This window comes from Impatiens glandulifera, chromosome 6 (assembly GCF_907164915.1).
Source record: "Impatiens glandulifera chromosome 6, dImpGla2.1, whole genome shotgun sequence".
NCBI classification, from domain to species: Eukaryota; Viridiplantae; Streptophyta; class Magnoliopsida; order Ericales; family Balsaminaceae; genus Impatiens; species Impatiens glandulifera.
Genome location: NC_061867.1, coordinates 13,195,626 through 13,218,973, shown reverse-complemented (window position 1 = coordinate 13,218,973; position 23,348 = coordinate 13,195,626). Strand labels below are relative to the sequence as shown.

General features: G+C 34.7%; 2 protein-coding genes across 4 annotated transcripts; both read left to right on the top strand.

Annotated features, from left to right (window-relative positions):
* Positions 1-3,595: 3,595 nt before the first annotated feature.
* LOC124942066 (low-temperature-induced cysteine proteinase-like) lies at positions 3,596-5,788 on the top strand. Its single transcript, XM_047482475.1, has 5 exons — positions 3,596-4,172; positions 4,272-4,504; positions 4,582-4,719; positions 4,809-5,324; positions 5,393-5,788. The coding sequence occupies exons 1-5, from the start codon at positions 3,671-3,673 to the stop codon at positions 5,531-5,533; spliced, it is 1,530 nt and encodes a 509-aa protein (XP_047338431.1). The 5' UTR covers positions 3,596-3,670; the 3' UTR covers positions 5,534-5,788.
* Positions 5,789-12,546: 6,758 nt separating this feature from the next.
* On the top strand, positions 12,547-16,813 carry LOC124941867 (protein MALE DISCOVERER 1-like). Of its 3 annotated transcripts, none has more exons than XM_047482228.1 (11): positions 12,547-12,912; positions 13,047-13,327; positions 13,402-13,534; positions 13,634-13,777; positions 13,878-13,958; positions 14,034-14,431; positions 14,500-14,690; positions 14,782-14,914; positions 15,796-15,950; positions 16,032-16,217; positions 16,303-16,813. In XM_047482228.1, the coding sequence occupies exons 2-11, from the start codon at positions 13,228-13,230 to the stop codon at positions 16,561-16,563; spliced, it is 1,782 nt and encodes a 593-aa protein (XP_047338184.1). In that variant the 5' UTR covers positions 12,547-12,912; positions 13,047-13,227; the 3' UTR covers positions 16,564-16,813. The 3 variants fall into 3 exon arrangements, with proteins under 3 accessions (XP_047338184.1, XP_047338185.1, XP_047338186.1); XM_047482229.1 differs by lacking the exon at positions 12,547-12,912 and adding an exon at positions 12,949-12,967; XM_047482230.1 differs by lacking the exon at positions 12,547-12,912 and adding an exon at positions 12,955-12,972.
* The last annotated feature ends 6,535 nt before the right edge of the window (positions 16,814-23,348 follow it).

The window sequence follows — 23,348 nt, the reverse complement described above, 5'->3', positions numbered from 1 at the left end:
CAAAACTATTTTATTTACATTTGTGTTCGTGCATGCCTTACACGGGTTGATCAAATATTTCATCTTTTATATTTTAAAATTTGAAACCATCTCAATTTCGTATGTTCTTATATTTTTTTAGATAAACATAATAAAATATGTTAACCTTGTAATCTAAACCATACCACGTATGTCCATGTGTTACGCGTATAACGGGTTAGTAAGACATTTTTATCCTTAGAAGGCATATAATGCAACGCGTGAGCTATATATATCCTAGTTGATATAAATAAGATAATGGTCTAAAATATCCTTTAATTATATATATGTTAACAAGTTTGATAAAAAAAAATCTCAAACTATGCATCAATTAAAAAAATAGTTTAGGGTGTGAGCATAGTATAGGGTACTTAGTAGTTGCTAGTCTTATTAATTAGAGGACTAGTTATGGCTATGTATTTGTGCTTTGATTCCTTTGTTAACTATATATATATATATATTTTTTTTTTGTATAACTAAATTATATATGGAACCCACTAAATTATATGTGGAACCCACGAAAGCGGCTTAATAGAAATAGTTGACTTTAAAGATAAAAGATCACGAGTTCGATTCTTATCGAAACCACTTTTGAATGGAAGCGAAAAGTCATGGTTATGAGGTGACATATTAGCCCCCTAAATTAAAAAAAAAAAAAAAAAAAAAAAAAACTTAATACTTTGAAAGAAAAATATTATGTTTTGTTCCAAAAGAAGATTTGAATTAAATTATAATGGGTAATTTTACCATCTTCAATTTCAACTTCTTATTTATTAGTCAAATTATAATTTAATTTATTTTTGGGTTCAACATTGTTTATTTATTTTTTTTATTAGAAACTTTTCATGTTAGTGAGAGTGAAAGTCATAAATCTTGTATATTTTGTTTGATGTAGAATATATAGTAGGATCGAATTTTTTATTTCGAAATTTTATTATCGGAATAATTCTCCTAATTTTTGGTGGATCGTTTGTTGTTCATATCCTCTGATTGTGTTGGTGATACTTTCTTGTAATCGTGTTTGTCCTCTTTTTAGTAGCAAAAGAGACGAAGTTACCGGATTTTGAGTTATTTTTCATTTTTCTTATAAAGAGATAGTCATTTATCACTTGGCATGATTTTTTTCCAGTGTTTTTTTACCGACCCTCGGTTTAGGACAAAATTCAATGTCGTTCAAAATATTTTGTAGAGATTTTTCCGACACCGTTTGTTCGATTTGCTTTACTTCAACATTTATCGTTACGGATCTTTGGAACCACCCTCAAGAAATTACAAGATTGTTCAATCTTCATCATTATAATTTTAATTATTACAAATATATCATATTATTTAACACCTATATTTTTATTTAGTTGTTTTGATTTTGTTGACATTATTCTACAATTTAATTTTCAATATGTAACTCTTTATTTGAATTAATGATTATTTTTTAAATAAATAAAAAACTCTAACTTAAAAAAATGTCAAAATGTAATTTTGTACAGTATATATCCTCTTTATATTTATTATACATAATCTTTTTTCTCAAAATAGTACTAGCATGGTTAACAAGGTTATGGTATCCAACTTAATTTCAATATCAGTAAGCCCTCATAGGCTCATACGAATGATTGAATATACTAAACTCGAGATCACTTAAAATAATTTATTAATTTTGTTATTTGCACAATAAAATATATATATATTTCTAATCGATGCCAATATGTGCATACAAGAAGAATTCAATTTAGAATCCAAACCTTTATACGGTTAATTCGATACTACCACTATAGGCATTCCCTTCAACCGAACAAGATCGAGCCAGGTAATGGTCAGGTCTGATGTGACATTGCTGAATGCACCACTGTCTCCACTTTCATTTTCTTTACATTTTGAAATTAATTGATTATGTTATTTTGATATTTATATTTATATAAGAAAAATAATCCATTACTTTCCAACATTTATATCTTTAACCTCTTATAAATAATTCTCAATCATAAATTTATTAAGAATGTGAATAGTTTAAGCCAACATCACTGCTAATTCCATTATTGATACAGTAACCATTAATATTATATTCTGACCGTTAGATCTATCCCATTTGACTTGCACTCGCTAGTCAAATTTTGGAAAAATAAATAACTAAGAATAGTAGGCAACCAGATGGAGTAGTTGGAACAATAAAAAATAGTTCTATTACATAATATTATTATTTACATAGTGTTTTTTAGCTAGAATAAAAAAAAAAAAAGACAAATCATGGGTTCAAGAAACAATGCTTTTAAATAAATAAATAAAATCTCACATGCCCCACGAGCAAAATAAAGTATTTCCTACTCTTATTTTGGCCCTTGTAATCCTAGATTAAATCCACTAAGTTTCCTGTAAAAGTAAATAAAATACTCGTTTCTCTACCCAGTCAAAACCATGAAATCAAAGGTGATTCTTAATACATTAAAAATAACATAATAAAAAAACCATTTTTGATTGAGTCTCGATGCAACAATCTTGGGTGTCTTGCATAACCTATTCCAACCCATCATCCTTTGAGATTTGTAAGCTTATTTAGACCTAGATGCAGAGTTTCATTGAGTTATGCCAAAGTTCATTCGTACTTGGTGATTTGTAACCTTATTTAGACATGGATGCGGAGTTTCATTGGGTTATGTCAAAAATCATTGGCACTTGTTGGGAGGTTTGAGTGGAGCCAGACGAATCTATGTTAGGAGTAAGGAGGGCTTAATTCAATCGTGAGAAAAAAAATCTTACGTTGAAAATGTCACTAAACCCCCAATTTCTTATTTTTTATAAATTTAATTCGATGTTTGCTTATCTACTTAAAAATTAAATACAAAATTTATGTTCATCTACCTGTTTCACCTTTAATTTCCCCTTTATTTTGTTTAAGTTCACCCCAATTCTAATTTTTGGATCCAACCCTACGTTCAACTAAATTAACTAGTCTGAAACCGTGAACTTTCATCCCCGTTATTTATTTTGATGATTATTTGGTTGGAACAGAACCAAAGAACTTTCGACAATTATAGACGGTCGATGATGTTCATTCACAATGACATTAAAATATGGAGTTGGCGAGTTGAATCATTGCTCTCTTAAAAGATCTTCGTACCAGGTGAAATCCAATTAAAATGTGGATAGGTAAGTTTGTCAATTTATTTGTTATTCTAAATTTTTATTCTTTCTTCTGCATTTTTCTTATCATACTTTGTGGTTGTATTTTAACAACACTTTTCATTTCTATGAACCATTTAAAAAAAAAAAGATTATTTGGTTTTTAAAAGAAATATTGTAGCACACAATGTAGTTTATTCATGTTTTAATTAATTAAAGAAACGAATTCTATATGAGATTGACATATCCCTCCAAAATCAATCATAATAATGGCCTGTCTTTACTCTTTACTATTATGAGTTTATGACCAATATTTTCTGTTGATAGTTAGGTGGGTATTTTTGGTCCATCCAAACTATATCAGAATTCTCACAAAAAAAAAAAAAAAAAAAAAAAAAAATCTGTATAGCTATAGAGAAGTAGAAAGACCATTTGGCAGTTGACTGGTAGGCAAACTTATAGTTGAAGTTAAAGTTTTAAATACAAGAAAACTGGATTGAATCCAAATGAATTACTACTTTCGGCCATCCATTCATCAATGGCTAACCAATTAATCCAACTCCCACTTCTTCTCTTGATCTGTGTTTCACTACCATGCCTAATTTCAAGTCTTTCAAACGGGGACGATCAGTTCTCCATTCTAAACCAGCCAAGCTCCTCTGTTCCCATCATCTCCGAGGAGAGATCGGTAGAACTCTTCCGTCTATGGAAGGAGAAACATGGGAAAGTGTACAAACACGCAGTCGAAGCAGAGAAGAGATTTAAAACGTTCAAGAACAACTTGAAGTATATAATTGAGAAGAATTCCATCAAGGGAAGTGATTCAAAGTTGATGCATAAAGTGGGTTTGAATAAGTTTGCAGATTTGAGTAATGAGGAATATAAAGAGATTTACTTGTCAAAAGTGAAGAAACCCATGAAGAAAACTATGGTTCATAGCCAGGAGAAGAAGAGAAGTTTGGGGACTTGTGATGCCCCTACTTCTCTTGATTGGAGAAAGTATGGGATTGTTACTGGTGTCAAGGATCAAGGACAATGTGGTAATTTTACTTTCTAGATTTATGATTACAGTTCTAGTTCTAGTTGTAGTTCATGTTATTGTTATGAATTATGATCAATGATTTGAAATGAAAATGCAGGAAGTTGTTGGTCTTTCTCATCAACAGGCGCCATAGAAGGAATCAATGCACTTGTAACCGGGGATCTGGTTAGCCTTTCGGAGCAAGAGCTTGTGGATTGCGATTCAACCAACTATGGTTGTGATGGTGGCTACATGGATTATGCATTTGAATGGGTAATTAGCAATGGTGGGATTGATTCTGAATCGGATTACCCATATACAGGAACAGATGGAACTTGTAACACTACCAAAGTAAGCTTTAGAAAACATACTACATTAAATTTCGCAAAATTAAGAATGGTTATGCAGAATTTGTTATGATTTTTCAGGAAGATACAAAGGTTGTTTCAATTGATGGTTATACAGATGTGGCAGAGGAAGAAAGTGCTCTGCTTTGTGCTGTTGCTAGTCAACCTGTTAGTGTTGGAATAGATGCTAGTGGTTATGATTTCCAACTCTATACTGGTGTAAGTCTTTTTCAAGATTGTGAATTATTTGAAAACAAGGCTAGAGTTTATAATTGTGTGATTAATTTCCTTTTTGACGAAACTCATAGGGTATCTACGACGGGGATTGTACAGATGACCCTGATAACATAGATCACGCGGTTCTTATAGTTGGGTATGGTTCGGAAGGCGACGAGCAATATTGGATAGTAAAGAACTCGTGGGGAACTAGTTGGGGAATTGAAGGTTATATCTACATTAGAAGGAACACTTCTGAAACTTATGGTGTTTGTGCCATTAATGCAATGGCATCATACCCAACTAAAGACTCTTCTTCCTCGCCATCTCCTTTCCCTTCTCCGGCTGTTCCACCACCACCACCTCCTCCGTCTACTCCTCCGCCACCTCCCCCATCACCTACACCTCCTTCTCCATCCCCTTCTCAATGCGGAGACTTCTCCTATTGCTCGGCTGATGAGACTTGTTGTTGTTTGTTCGAGTTCTTTGATTATTGTTTCATCTATGGGTGTTGTGGCTATGAGAATGCAGTGTGTTGTTCTGGCACCGAGTATTGTTGTCCTAGTGATTACCCCATTTGTGATATCGACGATTTGTTATGTCTCAAGGTACGTTTATTTGTGTTAAATGACTAATATATTCTTGTCGTTAAACATGTTCTATTGGATTATTGTAGAATTCGGGAGATTACTTGGGAGTGACGGCTAAGAAGCGTCATATGGCGCAGCACAAGCTACCATGGACTTCAAAATTTGAAGGAAAAAGAGAGGATTATAGAGCCTTGCAATGGAAGAGGAACCCTTTTGCTGCTGCTTGAAACTTTCTTCTTTTAGTTCTCTCATTTTCTCCCCTTTCTTTTCGTGATATTTGTTCTATCATTTTTAGGAAGTACTTCACTTTGGATTTGAAGTACTTGAAACTACTCTTTGATGTATAAAACATCACAAAAGAAAAAAGGAAAGGGAGGAAATTTCATAATTGCATATCTATCTTCTTTTTTTTCTTTTCACTTCAATGAAAATCAATGTAATATGTCAATAAAATGGGATGGAGGAAACTCATTTTGGTTGAAGATTTTTTAAGGTATCATTAATTTGAACAAGAATGTGATTGTTTTAGTGATATTTTGAACCAAAGGTTTGTATGATCAAACTATTTTATTTTCAATAGTATATTGAACAAAAAAAAATATTCGCAAATGATGAATTACCCAATTTTCTTTATAAAAATCCTATCATGAGATACCTAGTTGGTTATAAAAACAAATAATAAATCAGACTATTTTTCATTACTAAAAAGGTTAGTATGATCCAACTATTTTATTTTCATTAATCAAATGTTTTTTAAAATGTATTTAAGAAGACTTTCCACTTAAACTAATCTAATAGATTGTTTTAAACCAAAATTTTATAAACATCAAAACATAATACACAAATAAAAGAATGTAAACTTAGGTTTTAGATATAGTTCCTTGATTCACTCACTTATCACCACGATCTCTATCAAGTGTCTCATTTCTTTTTCTGACCCAAACCCGATCTTATAAATAAGGACATGAACTCGTTTGATGGGTACTACAAATACCGGTTTTATTCATATTCTTGACTAATAAGAAACGATTTCTTGATGTTTTAAATATGGTTTTTTTAGTGTTGCATCCATATTTTATTGGGTTCTTTATTAAGTTCACTTCTAATGTTAATTTGTAGGAATGTCATGGTTAAATATATGTACAATCCTTTAGAAGTGGGATCTGTTTTAATATTTTAGTTGTTACATTCAAATAATTTAATGGATAAGTTAGAATTATTTTTAAATAATTTAAATTTAAACCGACCTTATTATTTATCTCAAAAAATAGTTAGTGTATGTGGGTCCCATTTTTCTTGAGTAGTCGAATGTGGGTCCCATATCAACTTCTGAAAGGAGCCGCGAAGGGGAATATGAGTAACTTTGAATAATTTGGGTCCATTATTTGGAAAATCAACTGAGGATGATTTACCCCTAAACTCATTAAGGTGGAGTAGATATGCCCTTTAACTTTTTTAAGATCCAAATTTGACCCCATATTTTGAATACTGTATATTTTTCATATGTTTAACTGTGTCTAATGATGAATGGTCAATTTTAGAAATGTTGGCTTTTTTTAAATTTGGTAAAAAATATAGAATTGAGTAAAATTAGTAAACCTCATTTTCATGGTTTTTTTTATCAATATAATTGAGCTAAAGTTGAATCACAGATAATTAAATAAAACATGACAAATAAATTTGAGTTGTATGATAGTTCAAATACAAAATATCGATAATCTATATATATATATAATGATGCTTAATTTTTAAAGTGTCCGGATTGCCGGGTCGAGAGCTGTGGTTAATTTGGATATATGTGAGAGTAAACGGATACTTGGGTCGGATTGTGGGTTGACCCGCCCATAAACTTAAAACGGTTAAAAATAAAATTAAAAGTGTTATAGGTATAGTTCGAACTTGCAACCTAGCAAAACAAGTACGACCTTTTAACCAACTAGGCTAATAACACTTTATATTTTAAATTCAACCCAAAATTTGATAAACGTGTTACATTTTAACAATATAAGTTCAACTTTTTAACTAACTAATCTCTCTCTATATATAATGATGCTTAATTTTTAAAGTGTCCGGATTGCCGGGTCTAGAACTGTGGTTAATTTGGATATATGTGAGAGTAAATGGATACTTTGGTCGGATTATAGATTGACCCGCCCATAAAAATTCTACCGTAATATTTTTTTTCACGGTTTTTTATTCTATTACTCGTGCAAATTGTCACGGGCTCAGTCTTTTCACTGACGATTCGTGCGGCACTAATTACGATCTTCGCAAGAACGAGTAATTAGTCAGCCTTACTCGACGCAACACTCGGCGTTTAATAGAATTGACACAAGAATTCTAGAGAGAGAGAGTAACTCTTAAAAAAAATAGTATATTACTCGAATACTTGGTGATTTACAATGTAATACTTCACAGGTATTTATAGGACTAATTCTAGCTGTTACATTGATTGTGCACTAATTTAGGGATTCCTTATAATTATCAATCAAGGACATTCCTTATTAAGGACATTCCTTTTATATGTCAATTAGTGATGCACTAATCAAGGAATTCCTTTTGACTCTCAATTAGGTGCGCTAATCAAGGACCTTCCTTCCAGCTTCCTTCCAGTCTAGAATCTTCCTTGGGTTGGGCTTAAGAGGGCTCAAGCCTCCTCCTCTTCTTGGGCCAGGAGGATTGGGTCGTGACATTCTCCTTAATCCTCCTCTTCCTGGGCCAGGAAGATTGGGCTGTGACATTCTCCCCCACTCAATCTGGCGACGTCCTCGTCGCTTCCTCCTTGTAGGTCTGGATGATGTCTCCACATGAGATAAAAGTTTTGAGCGACGTGCTGGCTTTCTAACCCGTTTCTTCTCTAAGAAAGGGCCTTCGTATTGCCTCACAAGCCCCTTATGAATTTTGGAAAATTGTCTCTCTTGATGGAGGAGAAGTTTTACTATCACTCGGTTTCCTCCGAACTCCAAGTGTCTTCTCTTCTTTTCCTCCCATTTCTTCATTCTTTTGGCGGTCTTGGTTATTTCGCACTTCTCTTTTTTGAATGGAAACTTCTCTGGTTGCCTCTTCAATTCCTCCAATTTGGAAGGTTTAATGCAATAGAGAACCGTCGCCGATGGTTTAGTACATTTGACTAACTCTTCTCTATTCTCCACCTCTCTCTTATGGTGGAGTTTCTCTGATACTCCAGCGGGCATTACATCGTGACCTTTCTCCAGGATAATTGTAACTTCTGGATGTATCTTCTCTTTAGACGCAGTCTTCTCATCTTTTTTCACAATGACAAAAGATGATGGGTAGGTGTCCTCCGCACCTTTTGAGAGTTGCATGGCAGATAGGTGCCTAGTTTCTCTCCTTCCCTCTCTTGTTAGAGGTATTGTGCGAGTATTACCTTGCTCTAGAATGTACATCATATTGGCAGAAGGGAGTAGGATGGCATTTACCTTGTCTAGGAACTCTATGCCGAGAACCATTCTGTAGTCATCCATGTCGATAATAGAGAAATCCAGAAGGCCGGTCCACTCCCCCAAGTTGATCTTTACATTACGAGCAACTCCATAAGTCGCACTTGGTGCCGAGTTGACTGCTTTAAGCCACCCTTTCTCTTTAGTGTACTTAATCCCCAGTCTTCTCGCCTCCTTTACCTCTAGAAAATTGTTGTTGGCTCCCGTATCCAACAAAGCTTTAACCATGTGGTTTCTTACTCTAGTTTCCACAAATAGTCGTCCTTTCTTCGCGGACTTTGACTTATCAAACTTTGCTGTAACGGCACTAAGTAGGTTTAACGATCCCAATCGAGCTTCATCGTGAAGGCGTTCTTGCTCCTCCATCAATGCTGATAGTTTGTTCTTCATTGGGCACTCTCTCGCTTTGTGCAGCCCTTCACAAAAGAAACACTTTATCCGGGGTTTCTCTCCACGTTTCTCGTCCCGATCTCCTTTACCATTGGATTTGGTAAACTTAACTGGGTCTTCATTGTTATAGATATGGTCTCCACCATTTTCCCCATTGTCATTCCTCTCATAGGTCGACTTTGGTTTCTCTTGCCTTCTCATCTCGACAAGAGATTCAGCCACGCCAATTGCGGAGCTTAGATCTTGGACACTACGTCGTTCCAATTCCAACTTCGCCCACATTTGTAGACCATCAGTGAAGGCAAACAAGGCTTCGTCGTCTGAGTAGTTAGGGATCTCAAGGAGAGTAGCGATAAACTCCTTGACATACTCCTTGATACTCCCTCTTTGTGAGAGTCGCCGCAACTTGGCCCTTGCTTCTCGATTAGCGTTTTCAGGATAGAACTGTCTCTTGAGTTCCTCCTTGAATTCACCCCAGGTATTGATAGAACACGTACCTTTTTCAATGTCGCTACTCCTTCGCCTCCACCATAGCATCGCGGTGTCTTCCAGGTATGTCGTGGCAGTATCTATCTTTCTCGCATCTTCTACTAGGTCGAGTGCTTTGAAATACTGATCCAGACTCCATAGAAGTTGTCGATCTCTTTCGCATTCCTCTCGCCTAAGTACGCTTTAGGCCTTGGAATGTCTATCCTTATCGGATTGGGGACTCCTACAGGCGCGCGTCCGCACTCTTGCGCAACCGCCTTCTTCAGTAACGCTACATCCTCTTCGGTAGTTTGTAACTTAGAAATCATTACCTCGAGTTTCTCAGTCAAGGTCCTGATTTCACCAAGGAGGGTCTGCTCTACGATCTGAGTTTGCTCTTGACACTTGGACAAGCCTTCATTCAGGGCACCTTGCATTCCTCCTCGGAGCTCGTCTCTCTCCTTCTCAAGCTCGGCAATGCGTTCCTCTAGGTCCCCGTCATTATCTTGTCCGTACGCCACGGTAAGTTCTACCTTCTCCAACCTGGCGATAATGTCAACGATAGCATCTCTTGATCTTTCTCTTTCTTTGGTAGTTTTAGTTCCTCCCGCCTGAACTTTGCGAGAGTTCCTACCATCTTCTCCGGTCCCGTGGGGAAGATTCTCTACTTCGTCCATGACCTTTGAAGTTTCTTCCGATCTCCTCGTCATTTCAGCTCTGATACCAATTGTCACGGGCTCAGTCTTTTCACTGACGATCCGTGCGGCACTAATTACGATCTTCGCAAGAACGAGTAATTAGTCAGCCTTACTCGACGCAACACTCGGCGTTTAATAGAATTGACACAAGAATTCTAGAGAGAGAGAGTAACTCTTAAAAAAATAGTATATTACTCGAATACTTGGTGATTTACAATGTAATACTTCACAGGTATTTATAGGACTAATTCTAGCTGTTACATTGATTGTGCACTAATTTAGGGATTCCTTATAATTATCAATCAAGGACATTCCTTATTAAGGACATTCCTTTTATATGTCAATTAGTGATGCACTAATCAAGGAATTCCTTTTGACTCTCAATTAGGTGCGCTAATCAAGGACCTTCCTTCCAGCTTCCTTCCAGTCTAGAATCTTCCTTGGGTTGAGCTTAAGAGGGCTCAAGCCTCCTCCTCTTCTTGGGCCAGGAGGATTGGGTCGTGACATTCTCCTTAATCCTCCTCTTCCTGGGCCAGGAAGATTGGGCTGTGACAAAATGCACGGAATACATGCTAGTTAAAATAAATATGTTATTTTTCTTTTGCTAAGAAAAAAGAATAAATTTTAATAAGAATAAATATTTATTTGCTGCATATTTTTAATTAGACAAATATTTTTTCAATTTTTTAATATTTTGAAGAAACATAATATGTTGTGTGATGACAAAAAGTAGAGGTAAGTTCAATTTAAAATATAAAAAACTTATTGATATTTAAAAAAAATATATTAATAAAATTATTGTATAAACAATTATATCAACCTTCTAACTTGTTATAACTAATAAAACACTAATCAACCCCAATAAAAAATTGATAAAAGAAAATTAAACAAGAGTTTACTTTCCAAGTGACATGAAAAAATTCAGACTCACACCATTAGGAATCACATACATAAATAATAATTATATTGATATTTATGAGCATAGTACTAAACTTAAGTTGAAAAAAATATATTTATTGCATACTAAAACTGTATGAGTATCCAAAACTTCAATAATAAACAAATGATAATGGTTTTAAAATAAACAATATATATTCTCTTAGATTTGAATCTTTACTATTGCATTTTTTTTAAAAAATCTACACTAAATTCAAGCCTTTTAATTTGTTTTTTTTATGAAGGTTTCACTCATATTTTAATTTTCATGAGTTTTTTAATTTTTTAATTTGCTCTTTCCTTAACTCTCAATTTAAAACCCTCCATCTTGAATCATTTCTAAGGAACATGATATATTTCTTTTAATTAAAATTCTATATCTTACAAACAGGGTCGGCCTTAGGTAAGCCCGACAACCCTCGGGTTAGGGCAGCCCACTTGTTAAATATATTAATGTATTTACTAAAATCTATAGTAATTTTAAATGTAAAATTCTGTAGCTTAGTGGTTTAACATACAAATTTAAATTTTATATGGTTATGGGTTGAAACCTCCAAGAACATTTTTTTTTATCAATTTTTTAAACTTGATCTAAGTTAACAAAAAAATATATCGACTTTTTTTTACTGGGGCAGCCCAAACCTTGGAGCCGGCTCTGCTTACAAATACAATATACAAGAACATTATTTATTTTCTAATAGGGGACTCCAAGACTTCGTAGGGAGGATGTCATTGTTACTCGATCCTTAAATCTAAGAGATTATTGTCCACATTATAATTCACAACTCTAGTTACATTGTTGATATGAGAAGTCATGTGAAACAATAATTTTTTTTTCATTGCGATTCAATGACATATGTAATCCCTTTGCACTTGGTGTTAGAGAAAAAACGATACCACATTAATGATTTTTCTTTTAAACAAAATTTTTCGTTTGAACAAATACGCTTATTTAATAATATGTCAGAGAAAAACATTAATAAATTTCAGAAATTTAATAACCCATACTTCTTTTAAAATCTTAAAAATAATGTCAAATTGATATATCTATGATTCCCAATAATAATAATAATAATAATAATAATAATAATAATAATAATAATAATAATAATAATAATAATAAGATAAAAGGAATTTGGTGTAGGGTATTTAAAGAAAAAAAGTTCAGGTGTAATATTGTTAGTAAAATATAATTTATGAAAAAATAAGATAAAATTAAAACTGTTTAATAAAAAAAGAAAAAAAGTCTCCCAGAAGTCAGAATTACAGTTTGTGGGGAAGGCGGCCCTGGTTTTGGTTTTTGCAAATTTAGAGAACGAGAGAGAAAAGAAAGAAAGGAAGAACACAGAGAAAGAAACCTTGGCCCTCCCTCTTTCAGAGAAGATGATCGAAGAGAGGTCTCTTCTCTGAGATTATCCTGAAAAGGGAAGTCAAGAAGATAAGATTTTTATCTTTGAAAAACAAAAAAATTGGTTCTTGTTGCTGCATTTTCAATTTCCAACCCTCAAACCTACCCGTCATTTATCAATCGTTATCAAGCCCCACCATTGCCGTTCCTTAAAGGGTTTTCATATCACCAATATCTCATCTTCAACAACACCAGCAATCATTGCATTCGTTCTCACGCCCTTTTAAAATTTTCCATTTTTCCTGGTAAATTCAATCTCTCTCTCTCTGTATTGATTCCTTCCCTTTTTCTAATCGCTTGGTAATGTGGGTATTCTATGATTATGATAGTTTCGTTTCCTTTTTCAATCTTTGTTTAATTCTGTCTTTGATTGTTTTAGGTTTTGCAAATTCTTGCATGAAACTGCAGAACCCAGAAGATGAGAGACCGGATTTCGGTCATCAGCTTCAACGAACCAGCTGAATTTTTAATTCCGCATCAACGATGATGAGTGTACAGTTTACATGTGAAAATCGATAATATCTATTATAGGTTTTGTAAATAGTTGGTTTTCTATAGCAATGGGTGTTAGATGGATCAAACACACAACCCATTTCTCGTTACTTGTGATGTTGGTTGTATTTTTGGAGATTAAAGGGTGTTGTTCTCTCAATTCAGAAGGTGATTTTAACTTACGAAATCTTCAAACATTATTTAATTTGTTCTTAGTTCATAAAGCTTAGTGGGAATTGCAGGATTGGCATTGTTGGAATTCAGGGAAAGTGTTGATTCTGATCCTCATGGTGTTCTTGCAAATTGGGATCCTAATCATGATAACCCATGCAAGTGGTCTGGTGTATATTGTGTCAACCAAAAAGTTCAAATTCTGTAAGCAATCTCATTCTTTTTGTTGAAATAAACATCAATCATCTTTTGTGGCTTTTCCTTTTGATAATTTTGTTTTGTTTTGTTTTGTTGAATTACAAGTGTGCTTAGCAAGAACCAATTTTCGGGTTTTATCCCAAAAGAGATTGGGCAGCTAACAATGCTGGAGGTCTTAGACTTGAGAAATAACCCACTGAATGAAATTATTCCAGTCGAGTTAACAGGATTGCGATCTTTGAAACAACTGTGAGTTCTTCACAGCAAAAGTACATGAAACCTTCCAATTTAAAAAATCTAGGCTGTCTGGAACTCAAATATCAACATCTAAATTCTTGATTTGCTGCAGATTCATTGATAACAATTTATTCGAAGGCGAGATTCCTTCTGATGAAAAGAATGCTTGTTTAAGTCGAAAACTTAGGCTCTGGTAAGTAAAGCCTCTGTTTATAATTTTTGTTTGTTTGTATGTTATAAAAATTGCAATGTTTGTGTTTGTGAGAAGCGTCTGGATGAGAAACAACAAAGAAAAGGCTCTGGTTGGTTCTAGAAGGCGCATGCTTCTTCTGCAAGGGTCTAATGGTAATATTGCAGCTATCCCGGCTAGTGGGTCCATTCCTGGACCGATAGTTGCTGTTCCAATTAGCCGCAGTAGTGGGTCTTTTTCTGCTGTGCCATCTTCTACCGAGTTAGCTCAGAACGGCTTAACGGGAAGTAACTCGGCTGGGGAGAAAGAATCGAGTGGAAATAGATGGAAGTGTATAGCTATAGGAATAGGATCAGTTTTCATCTTGCTTATAATTGTTGCTGTAATGATCTTCCTTTGTCGAACTAAAGCAGTTCCACACATCGTTCCATGGAAGACTGGATTGAGCGGTCAACTGCAGAAAGCATTTGTTACGGGTAAATTTGTTAGTTTGTTCGTTATTTTTTAGAATCGAAGTGAATTAGTTTGATTTCTAAAATTGCAGGTGTTCCTAAATTAAACCAAGGAGAACTACAAGCAGCTTGCGAGGATTTCAGTAACATTATTGATACAATAGAAGGTTGCACGGTCTACAAAGGAACATTGTCGAGTGGAGTTGAGATTGCTGTTGCAGTGACCGAAATAGCTTCCTCAAAAGACTGGTCAAGGCACATGGAGCGAGCTTATAGGAAGAAGGTTAGGTACCCTTTTTCTTTTTGTGCCTTCCCTTAGATGAGGCTATTGAATTACATCCAATGTGCTAAAAGTTGAAGATGATTCTCTGCAGATTGATACACTATGTCGGGTGAATCACAAGAATTTCGTTAACCTAATTGGTTTCTGCGAGGAGCAGCATCCTTTCACTAGAATGTTGGTGTTTGAGTATTCTCCGAATGGAAGACTATCTGAACATCTACACGGTATACTAATGAACTATTAGGTTATGTTTTGTTCGGTTAGAATTAAAATTATAAGTAAAATAAAAAACTTGTAGCCAAGAGAGGTTCTTTCTTACATGCGAGCCCATATGGGGTTGCAAATCTCACATGTTTATCGAGGATGTCTGGAAAGATCACAAGCTACCATATAAAGGATTATAGCCTTAGGTTATATACACTATACCTAGAAAGTGTTTATATCCCCATCTTCTCAAATCTCACCCCCTTCTTCTAATATCTCATCCTCTTCTTAGAGTGTAAACCCTAATTTCTATTCTCTATTTGGAATATTATAAGTGTTACAAAATCCCATATCCAATTTGAATTGAAAAGGCCCGACTTGGGTGAGAATGCGACCTGCATGTATAATGTTGAGTTTGGACTTGACATGTTGAGAATTAGGGTCATGGTGTTGAGATGTTGTGATAACCTCCTATAGTGAATAAACTATATTTTAAGAAAAGAAAAAAGAATTAGAATTGGAATTGCGAGGCCATTACCAAATTCTTTGTTTGTTGATGACATAAAATAAGGAATTAAAATTATAGTTCCATTTATTCCAATAGAAATGAATGTATATATCCGATTTCCACTAAGAACATCATGATTGAAGTGGGGATCATGACGGTTGAGATTTGTGTTAACTTCTTTTAGAGAATAAATCCTGATTTTCAAAAACAAAAAACATAAAAAAATGAATGTATATTTCCTTTTAAATTTCAGTTTCATCTTTTCAACCCCTGAAGAATTGAATTTCAAAACTTACAAGGAATTACAAATCCAATTATACACATCCAATACATAGCTGGAATGGAATGCACTAACTGACATATTATATGTTTCTTTTATTGGCTGGCTTTTAGTGAAAGAATTGGAACATCTGGATTGGAACATGAGGATGAGGATCATCATGGGAATATCCTACTGTCTTCAATACATGCACGATCTCAATCCTCCGGTCACACATACGAATCTGAATTGCAAACATGTCTTTTTAACAGATGACTATGCTGCTAAGGTCATCTATTAATGTTCCTAAACAAACATGTTCTTTTGATCTGTTATTTATATTTGGTGCTGACATGTTTATGTTTTTCAGATAGCTGAGATTATTTTCAAGAATCAAACTTTGTCTTCTAGAAATCAAGGGGAGGAAGATTCCAGTCACTCTGGACTTCCACCATCAGCCGAACCCGAAACCAATGTCTACAGTTTCGGTATTATCTTGCTTGAGATCATCTCGGGGAAGGTCCCGTTTGAAGAAAGTGGCGCTCTTTGCAACTGGGTATATATGATTAATTCAAAACTCAAAAGTATTTTTAAGTGAATGAATGTTAATTAAGGTATGAACTAAATTGTCATTTTCTCAGGTGGCTGAATACTTGAGTGGAATGCAGAACATCAATACATTGACTGATCCAACCCTCGAATCGTTCAAAACCAATCAGCTAAACGTCATCGGGGAAGTGATCATGCTTTGCACTCAAGGGGATCCGAAGAAGAGGCCTTCGATGGTAGAAGTAACCTCGAAACTGAGGGAAGTGATCCCACTTTCTCCCGAGCAAGCAGTTGCTAGGCTTTCACCCCTCTGGTGGGCAGAACTTGAGATTTTATCCTCAGAAGCTGCTTAAATAATCTCAATTTCGTTTATCAAAGTTTGCGAGTCGAAGATCCTCATTCCGTGGCCCACATTAGTATTATCCGTTAATTATATATTACCTTTTGTTAAACTATGTTGTCGTCGTCATTTGATTTTTACTTTTTTTTTATATATATATTTTTTGTGATATATTTTCTCCCAAGTTCTGTATTAGTGGTGTTCCACGAGTTCTGTATTGCGGCCCCTTGTTTATAAAAAAAAATAAAAATGAATTTATGTCACACTTGAGGTGTAGATGTGTATTAAGAGGTGGGGCGTTTTAAATGTAATTCTTGCAAGTATTTTGTACACTTTATTTATCATAGCACATTTCATTATTTCATCTAACTTGGATATTTCTTACTTTAAACATATTGTTTTTATTAGGTTTACTTAAGAATTTGTGTTAGTTTTAAGAAGGGATATTGTTAAATTACTTTGATAAAGTATTACTAATTATTTTATTCTAACATGGATGGACTTTGTAGGACCAATAGTAACGGAATTTTAGTGATATAAGAACCGTTGCTACTGCTTTAATTGTGTCAATGGATTACTTCGATCCAAAACTTGAGATTTTTCTTCGGTGGATAGCAATGTGTAAGGAAAATGTTCATGATTTGGTATGTTAGTTCTTGTGGATGTTATAACTAAAAATGCTTTGGTTAGTTTAACTCTTTGAATCATTTATAAGAAACCATTAAACGTGTGTTAAAATAAATGATTATTGACCTATGAATTCGACTTGTTTTTATCTAGAATCCGTAATGAGTATATATGTAATTAAAGTACAAATTTTTATATGCAAGTGATTTATCTTACAGTGCAAAAATTATAAATTATTTCATATAAGTGGGAACACTACAAATTGAAATGAGATGATGCATTAAGAGTTGAAATATGTAGATTTTGTCTTTTGATTTATTTGTTAAGTAAATACAACATTATTGTTAAGAACTACCTATTAATAGAGATAGTAAATTGAAGGTGATCTATGGTAAATCAGTTCCTTTTATTTATATATTACATAGTTTAAACTAGATAATAAATATTGCTTAGAGTGAATTTGAATTTTTTTCTACTATTATTATATTTGAATGTCAAATTAAAATTTATAATTAAATGGTCCTTCAAAACACCTTTTATTATTGTTGAGTGATTAAATATCCCTTAAAAAAACACAAGAACAAATTTAGCTAAAAAAATGGGGAAATTTTGATTATAAATAAAAAATAAAATACATTTAGCGGCCTTTAAATTAATATTATCGACGCTTATTTAAGCGTCGTTTTAATCTACACTGGCAGGCTACTCAAGGCGTCGATAATATTTTAGCGACGTTTATTCGCGCTGGCCAATGTCATTTTTTGCGTAGCAGAAAATGCCATTTGTTGTAATGTTTTTCATTTTTTATATAAACAATTTTTTTTTTTTTGGGAATTAAAGAAAAACTAGAATGACATGGTTCCGCTTAAACTCAAAGCGTTTTCACTTAATAGACAACTATAATCTCTGCAATCATAGTTTCACACATCTACAAGCAAAAATATTAATGAAATATTATATACAAATGAATAAGGATCAAATAATTTCTTCTTTGTGATTTGGATACATTAATAATACCAACTTCTTAGGTATTCTAATGTTTTAGCCGACTCTATACAATGACAAGAGAATTTAAAACGGGTCTATATTGGGAGATACTCATCCTATGTCGAACCTCATTGTAAATAATTGTAAATAATGTAGGAGAGAAATCTAATACAAATATCACAGAGAAATCTAATATAAATATGATCATTTGTATTCGCTTATTAGTTTATTGTCGACATATTATCATTTTTTAACTCACTTATGTTTGCAACAAATAAAACTACTGATATCTAGACTTTGACATTAGGGAATAGCCCTCCCCAAATGAATGTTGTCATGTATAAAAATCCATAACCCAATAAACAAGCCAGCCATTAATGTCATGACATGCTTCATTTAACATTCTCATCCTTTTCACCATGGTATAACATAGAAGACATACGTCTTCTTTACTTGATCTCAAAAAGAGATAAAGCTTTCACTAGTTTTGTCTAGAGAAATAAAGATTATATGTTAATAAAAAAGTGTTAAAAACTGAAGAACTCAGCAACCATTTTGGTAATCTTATAATTCAGATAAATGGCACACCCTTGTAAGCCTAACATGCTTCATTTAATATTCTCATCCATTTCACAATCTCCATGACATAGAATATACCGTGATAGGTACTATTCTACCACTATTGATACTTGTTGAGATAGTAAATGTATCCCAGCTCTTGGCAAAATATTTGTAAAATCAAATATTAGAAAAAATTCATAAAATTTTCACAAATAAATTTTATACCCAAATATTTTCAAATTGCTGACATTGTCTATATTATATAATAAACAGACCATAGTATTCTCCGGACGTAGTTAAGATTTATCTTGGTGAACCACGTTAAATTTGTATTATTTTTTTATTGTTTACGTCATCTATCATATTTCGATCTAATAGATTCATTATCACTATCTTGCTCCATTATATTTTCTCCCCATTCCAAATTTGTGCTTTTTTAAGAGGAATTGTTGTTCCAGTCCCAAATTATTTTATCTTCAAAGACAACGTCCATTAATGTCTTTGATTCATTGCTTACACAAAAGAAGATGCAACATTGACTCTTTTTATCTATACTTTTTTTCTTTTTAATTTGTAACGTATATAACCAAGACATCCAAATATTTTAAAGTGATACGTTTCTCCATACTCCTTCAGGTGCCTTTCCTTTTTGAGATTTGGTAAAACTTCTATGCATCACAAAAATGCTCCAAATAACTTTTTATGGTCAATACTTTTTTAGAACTCTTTTGTTGGACAACATACACCTCACAAAATTCATTGTTGTGCGATTCTTCCTTTGGGCTACTTCATTTTGTTGCAGTGTATATATATAATCATATGTCGTTTAATGCGTTTAATTTCACATAATTCATGGAAGACCCTCGAGGGGAATTCTCATCTCCTATCTGTTCTTAGACAAGCTAAGACTCACAACACACTTTCTCAATTAATAGTTTTGTTTTGAGAAATGGCTTACACCATTAATTAAAAAGACCCGAAAAGGGTAAAAAGAGTACGAGAGCTGAAATTAAGCTTACAATAATTTGCTCAAAATCAACACACGATGGCCATGAGAAATCCACAGTTGGCCTAAGAAACGCACACGGACATGAAATCAAAGTACAAAAGTGAATAAGGAATGAAACTAGCAATCAATCAACTAAAACAAGATGATAGGGGTTGATTTCCTCGGACTCGTCTCTCTTGTCTTTGCCCTTGTTCTTTCTTTCCTTCTTTCTTGTCACCCTTAGGTCTTTTTGGGATATATTTCCGGATAGAGTTCCGACTTCTTCGTCTTCGCTAGCTTCTCTTTTCATTTTTTTCCTTTTGGGCTTGAGTTTGAAGTTGAGCGTATGAGTTGTTTCCCTTAAGGTGATTTCTTTGACAACGTTGTGACTTTCTTTGGCTTCAGAGCTCATGCTTTTCGATATGCTTTGACTTTCACTATCATCCACGTTGATGTCGGGCTTTTCGTACCTAATTAGTGGGAAAAGGGTATCGGTTTCAGGCTCGGTGGGATCGGGATCAATTTAGTTCTCGTTCACGTGTTCGTTGTGGCTTTTATTTGTTTTTAGGATTTCGATATAGGATTTCTTGACCACCTTAACATTCTCTTGTTTAGGGGTGGTTATGGGCTTCTTTTTCTTTTTCCCGTCCTCTTTTTCTAGTTGCTCGTACATGACCTCAATGGTGGCCATGTTTCTATTCCAACATCTTAGCTCGATTTTTTCTGATTTTGTACTCGTTGAGTCGATCTCAATGCAAATGTGGGCAAACGTGACCCATTTAAACGAGTCAAAGTTGGGATCGAGCTTAAGCGGCTTTCCAATGAGTCATGTGAGGTAGAAAAATGTTTTAGAATTACAAAGGTGCGGTGAGATGTTTCTTAGTCTCACCTACACTTGTTTAGATTGTGGCGGTTTGCTATTGATGTCCATTTCTTCATTCCATTTGGTGAGCTTGAAACATAAGCTAAACATGAAGGTGAAATCTCAGTCGGCAATGGCTTGAGCTTCAGGCTCCGTGCCAAAAGTAAGGAAGAAACAGCCAAATTCGTTGACTTTGAATTTTTTGAGTCACTTTTCGCTCCATTGTTGGAAAAGGGCGGCCTTGATTTCTCGGAATAGGGCCTTGTGGGTGCCCATGAAGTGACTGAAGACAACTCGTTTCCAATCGTTGACGCGTCCCTCTTTAATTTCCAGGGGGAGTTCGATTTGGAGCGGATGTTCGAGCGTTTTAATTTTTAGGCTATGATCCACATTGAGCTTGCCTCCATTAACTGTCCCGTTTTTGCCCCAAACCTTGTTGGTTTTCCATGTTCGGTTTGTGTTTGTTTGTGTAGTGTATGTATAGGTTTTATGGCACTTGTAGAACTCTCTCATGACACTAACTGACCACATAATGATTTTCTCGTATTCGGCTTTATCGAATGAGTTCCAATCTTGCTCGAATCGGATTTTTAATTGGCAAATGATTTGTTCGCTCCTTTCATTGGTCATGAAATGGGCGAGGGACTTGAGAATTTGGAACTAGGCGAGGGACTTGAGAATTTGGTTCTGAATGCCCGCCAAATTTGCGATTTCAATTCGTCCCATGGTCCACGACTTATCAGGGATTTGAGCGGTCGGGGTGGGGATGTCGTGACATGCCGTAGTGGCTGAGGTGAGCCCGATTGGAAAAATAACATCGTAACCGGCCAGGGTGGCAACGACATGGTTTGTCAAATGAGTAACGCTACTAATTTGGTTGATAGTAGCCATGCCATTAAGGGTTGAGGCTACATGACCGGTCAAGGGAGGGGTGTCATGGCCGGTTGGGTGATGAGTCAAGAGACGGGCGTCCGATTGATAGACCAGCCATGTGACTGGTCGATGCAAGAGTTGAATTGAAGACAACGTCATCTGCATCAGCACCGTTGTGACCGGTCGGACAACTAGAAGAAGTGACAACCCTTTAATCCAATTTCTCCAAACTCCCTTTATTTTTCCTTGTGCTTTTAGGTCGGTTGAGGAGGTTGATCGAGCGTGGGCTCATCGTGGCTCAGCCTAGAGTTTTTCATCGGTTCGGTTTTCGGGTTATTCGAGTTCCTCGGTTCGGTTTATTCGAATTTTAATTTATTTTAGCCAATTCGAAAACCAAACCGAATTCGAATAAATTCTAATTAAACCGAACCGAATTCGAATTTAATATTTGGTTCGAATTTCAAATTCAAACCGAATTCTTTATATATATATATTTTGGAATAAATGAGAACTAATATAACTCAAAATAAGTTGTACCAGTCGGGAATTGAACCCAAGTATGTACCGTGACAGGGTACTATTCTACCACTAGACCACGTGTGCTTTTGTTTCCTTTTTATTTTATTATTAAACTTTGAATTCAGTTTTCGGGTTGGTTTTCAAGTTAAAACTCAAACTCGAAAATCAATTAGAAAATCGTATTTGAATTCGAATTGGTTTGAAATTCGATTCGAAAACCGAAAATGAAATTTGAATTCGGTTTATTCGAATTCAGTGAATTCGAATTCGGTCGGATATTCGGTTCAGACCAAATATTGAACACCCCTAGCTTAGCCTGCGCAGCAGACAACCAAATTCCTTAGTAACCAGCAACAATTCAGACTTGCAGCAGAAATCAACAACAGTAATCTGTAACAACAAATGACAACGGAGGAGCCATCAAAAGCTACCCAACCCAGACTAGACTGATCGAGAAGAAAACTGTACAGCGGACGGTAACCAACAGATCTCTAAAAAGCAGGCAAAAGAAAACAAGAACAATAGGCAAAGACAAGGCGCTAGACAATATTGTGCCGTCCGTACAGACCGGGTCGTGCCGCTTATGCCTATTGTTCCACCCGTGCCGATTGTTGAGTATTGGTTGACCTAACATTGTGGCCCAATCTCTAGTAACCCACTTACTGAACTTGACCTAATAATATAAATAGATACTACTCTCTTTGTGGGAGTTAGATGTCAAATTCTTTTGTGGTGTTTAGAGACTAGAGAGAAAGGGTTGCCTCCTTGGGATTTAGGTTGTAGTGCAACAAAATCAATAAACAAGAAGAACTAAGCCAAATTCCAATCACATTCACACCCAACAGTGGTATTTGAGCTAGGGTTTAAGGTTTTTAATTTTAGTTTAAGATTGGGTTGGAGGATATGAGTTATCTTCACCAATAAGCGCATATATGTTTCTTTTTTCATCATGCTGCTTTTATTTTTTGCTTCTATTGATACTGGAGGAAGAAGAAAGCTGTCGCCGCCTTTGAAGAAGAAGTCGTTGTTTTCCTGTTCAACCGTTGTCGTTGTCGCGTTTGTCGTGACTACTGAGAATCAAAGTCGTTGCCGTGTCGTTGCTGAGAAGACGAAGTAGTAAATCCCCGAGTAGGGTGGGTAAGTCGAAACTTTATTTGAGTTTTTCAATGTATCATATCTTGAACCTTCCTATTAATTTCTACCAATTGATTGTTGATTAGTTTTACTTTATTTGATAGCATGTCTAGTGTTAATCAATATGGTATGGTTCCGTTTAACAGAAATACTGATTTTAGCATTGGAAATAAAAAAGAAATGTGTTTTGATTCAGAAAAAATGCTTTTATGATGCTGCTGATACCGTTGAGAAAAATAGTGAAATG

Bases quoted from the DNA above. Each gene is read 5' to 3' on its own strand.
- LOC124942066 (XM_047482475.1), top strand. From the start codon at position 3,671: ATGGCTAACCAATTAATCCAACTCCCACTTCTTCTCTTGATCTGTGTT. The intron at 4,505-4,581 runs GTAAGCTTTAGA...ATGATTTTTCAG, and splicing joins GAACTTGTAACACTACCAAA to GAAGATACAAAGGTTGTTTC. The intron at 4,720-4,808 runs GTAAGTCTTTTT...CGAAACTCATAG, and splicing joins ATTTCCAACTCTATACTGGT to GGTATCTACGACGGGGATTG.
- LOC124941867 (XM_047482228.1), top strand. From the start codon at position 13,228: ATGGGTGTTAGATGGATCAAACACACAACCCATTTCTCGTTACTTGTG. The intron at 13,535-13,633 runs GTAAGCAATCTC...TTGAATTACAAG, and splicing joins AACCAAAAAGTTCAAATTCT to TGTGCTTAGCAAGAACCAAT. The intron at 13,778-13,877 runs GTGAGTTCTTCA...GATTTGCTGCAG, and splicing joins TTGCGATCTTTGAAACAACT to ATTCATTGATAACAATTTAT.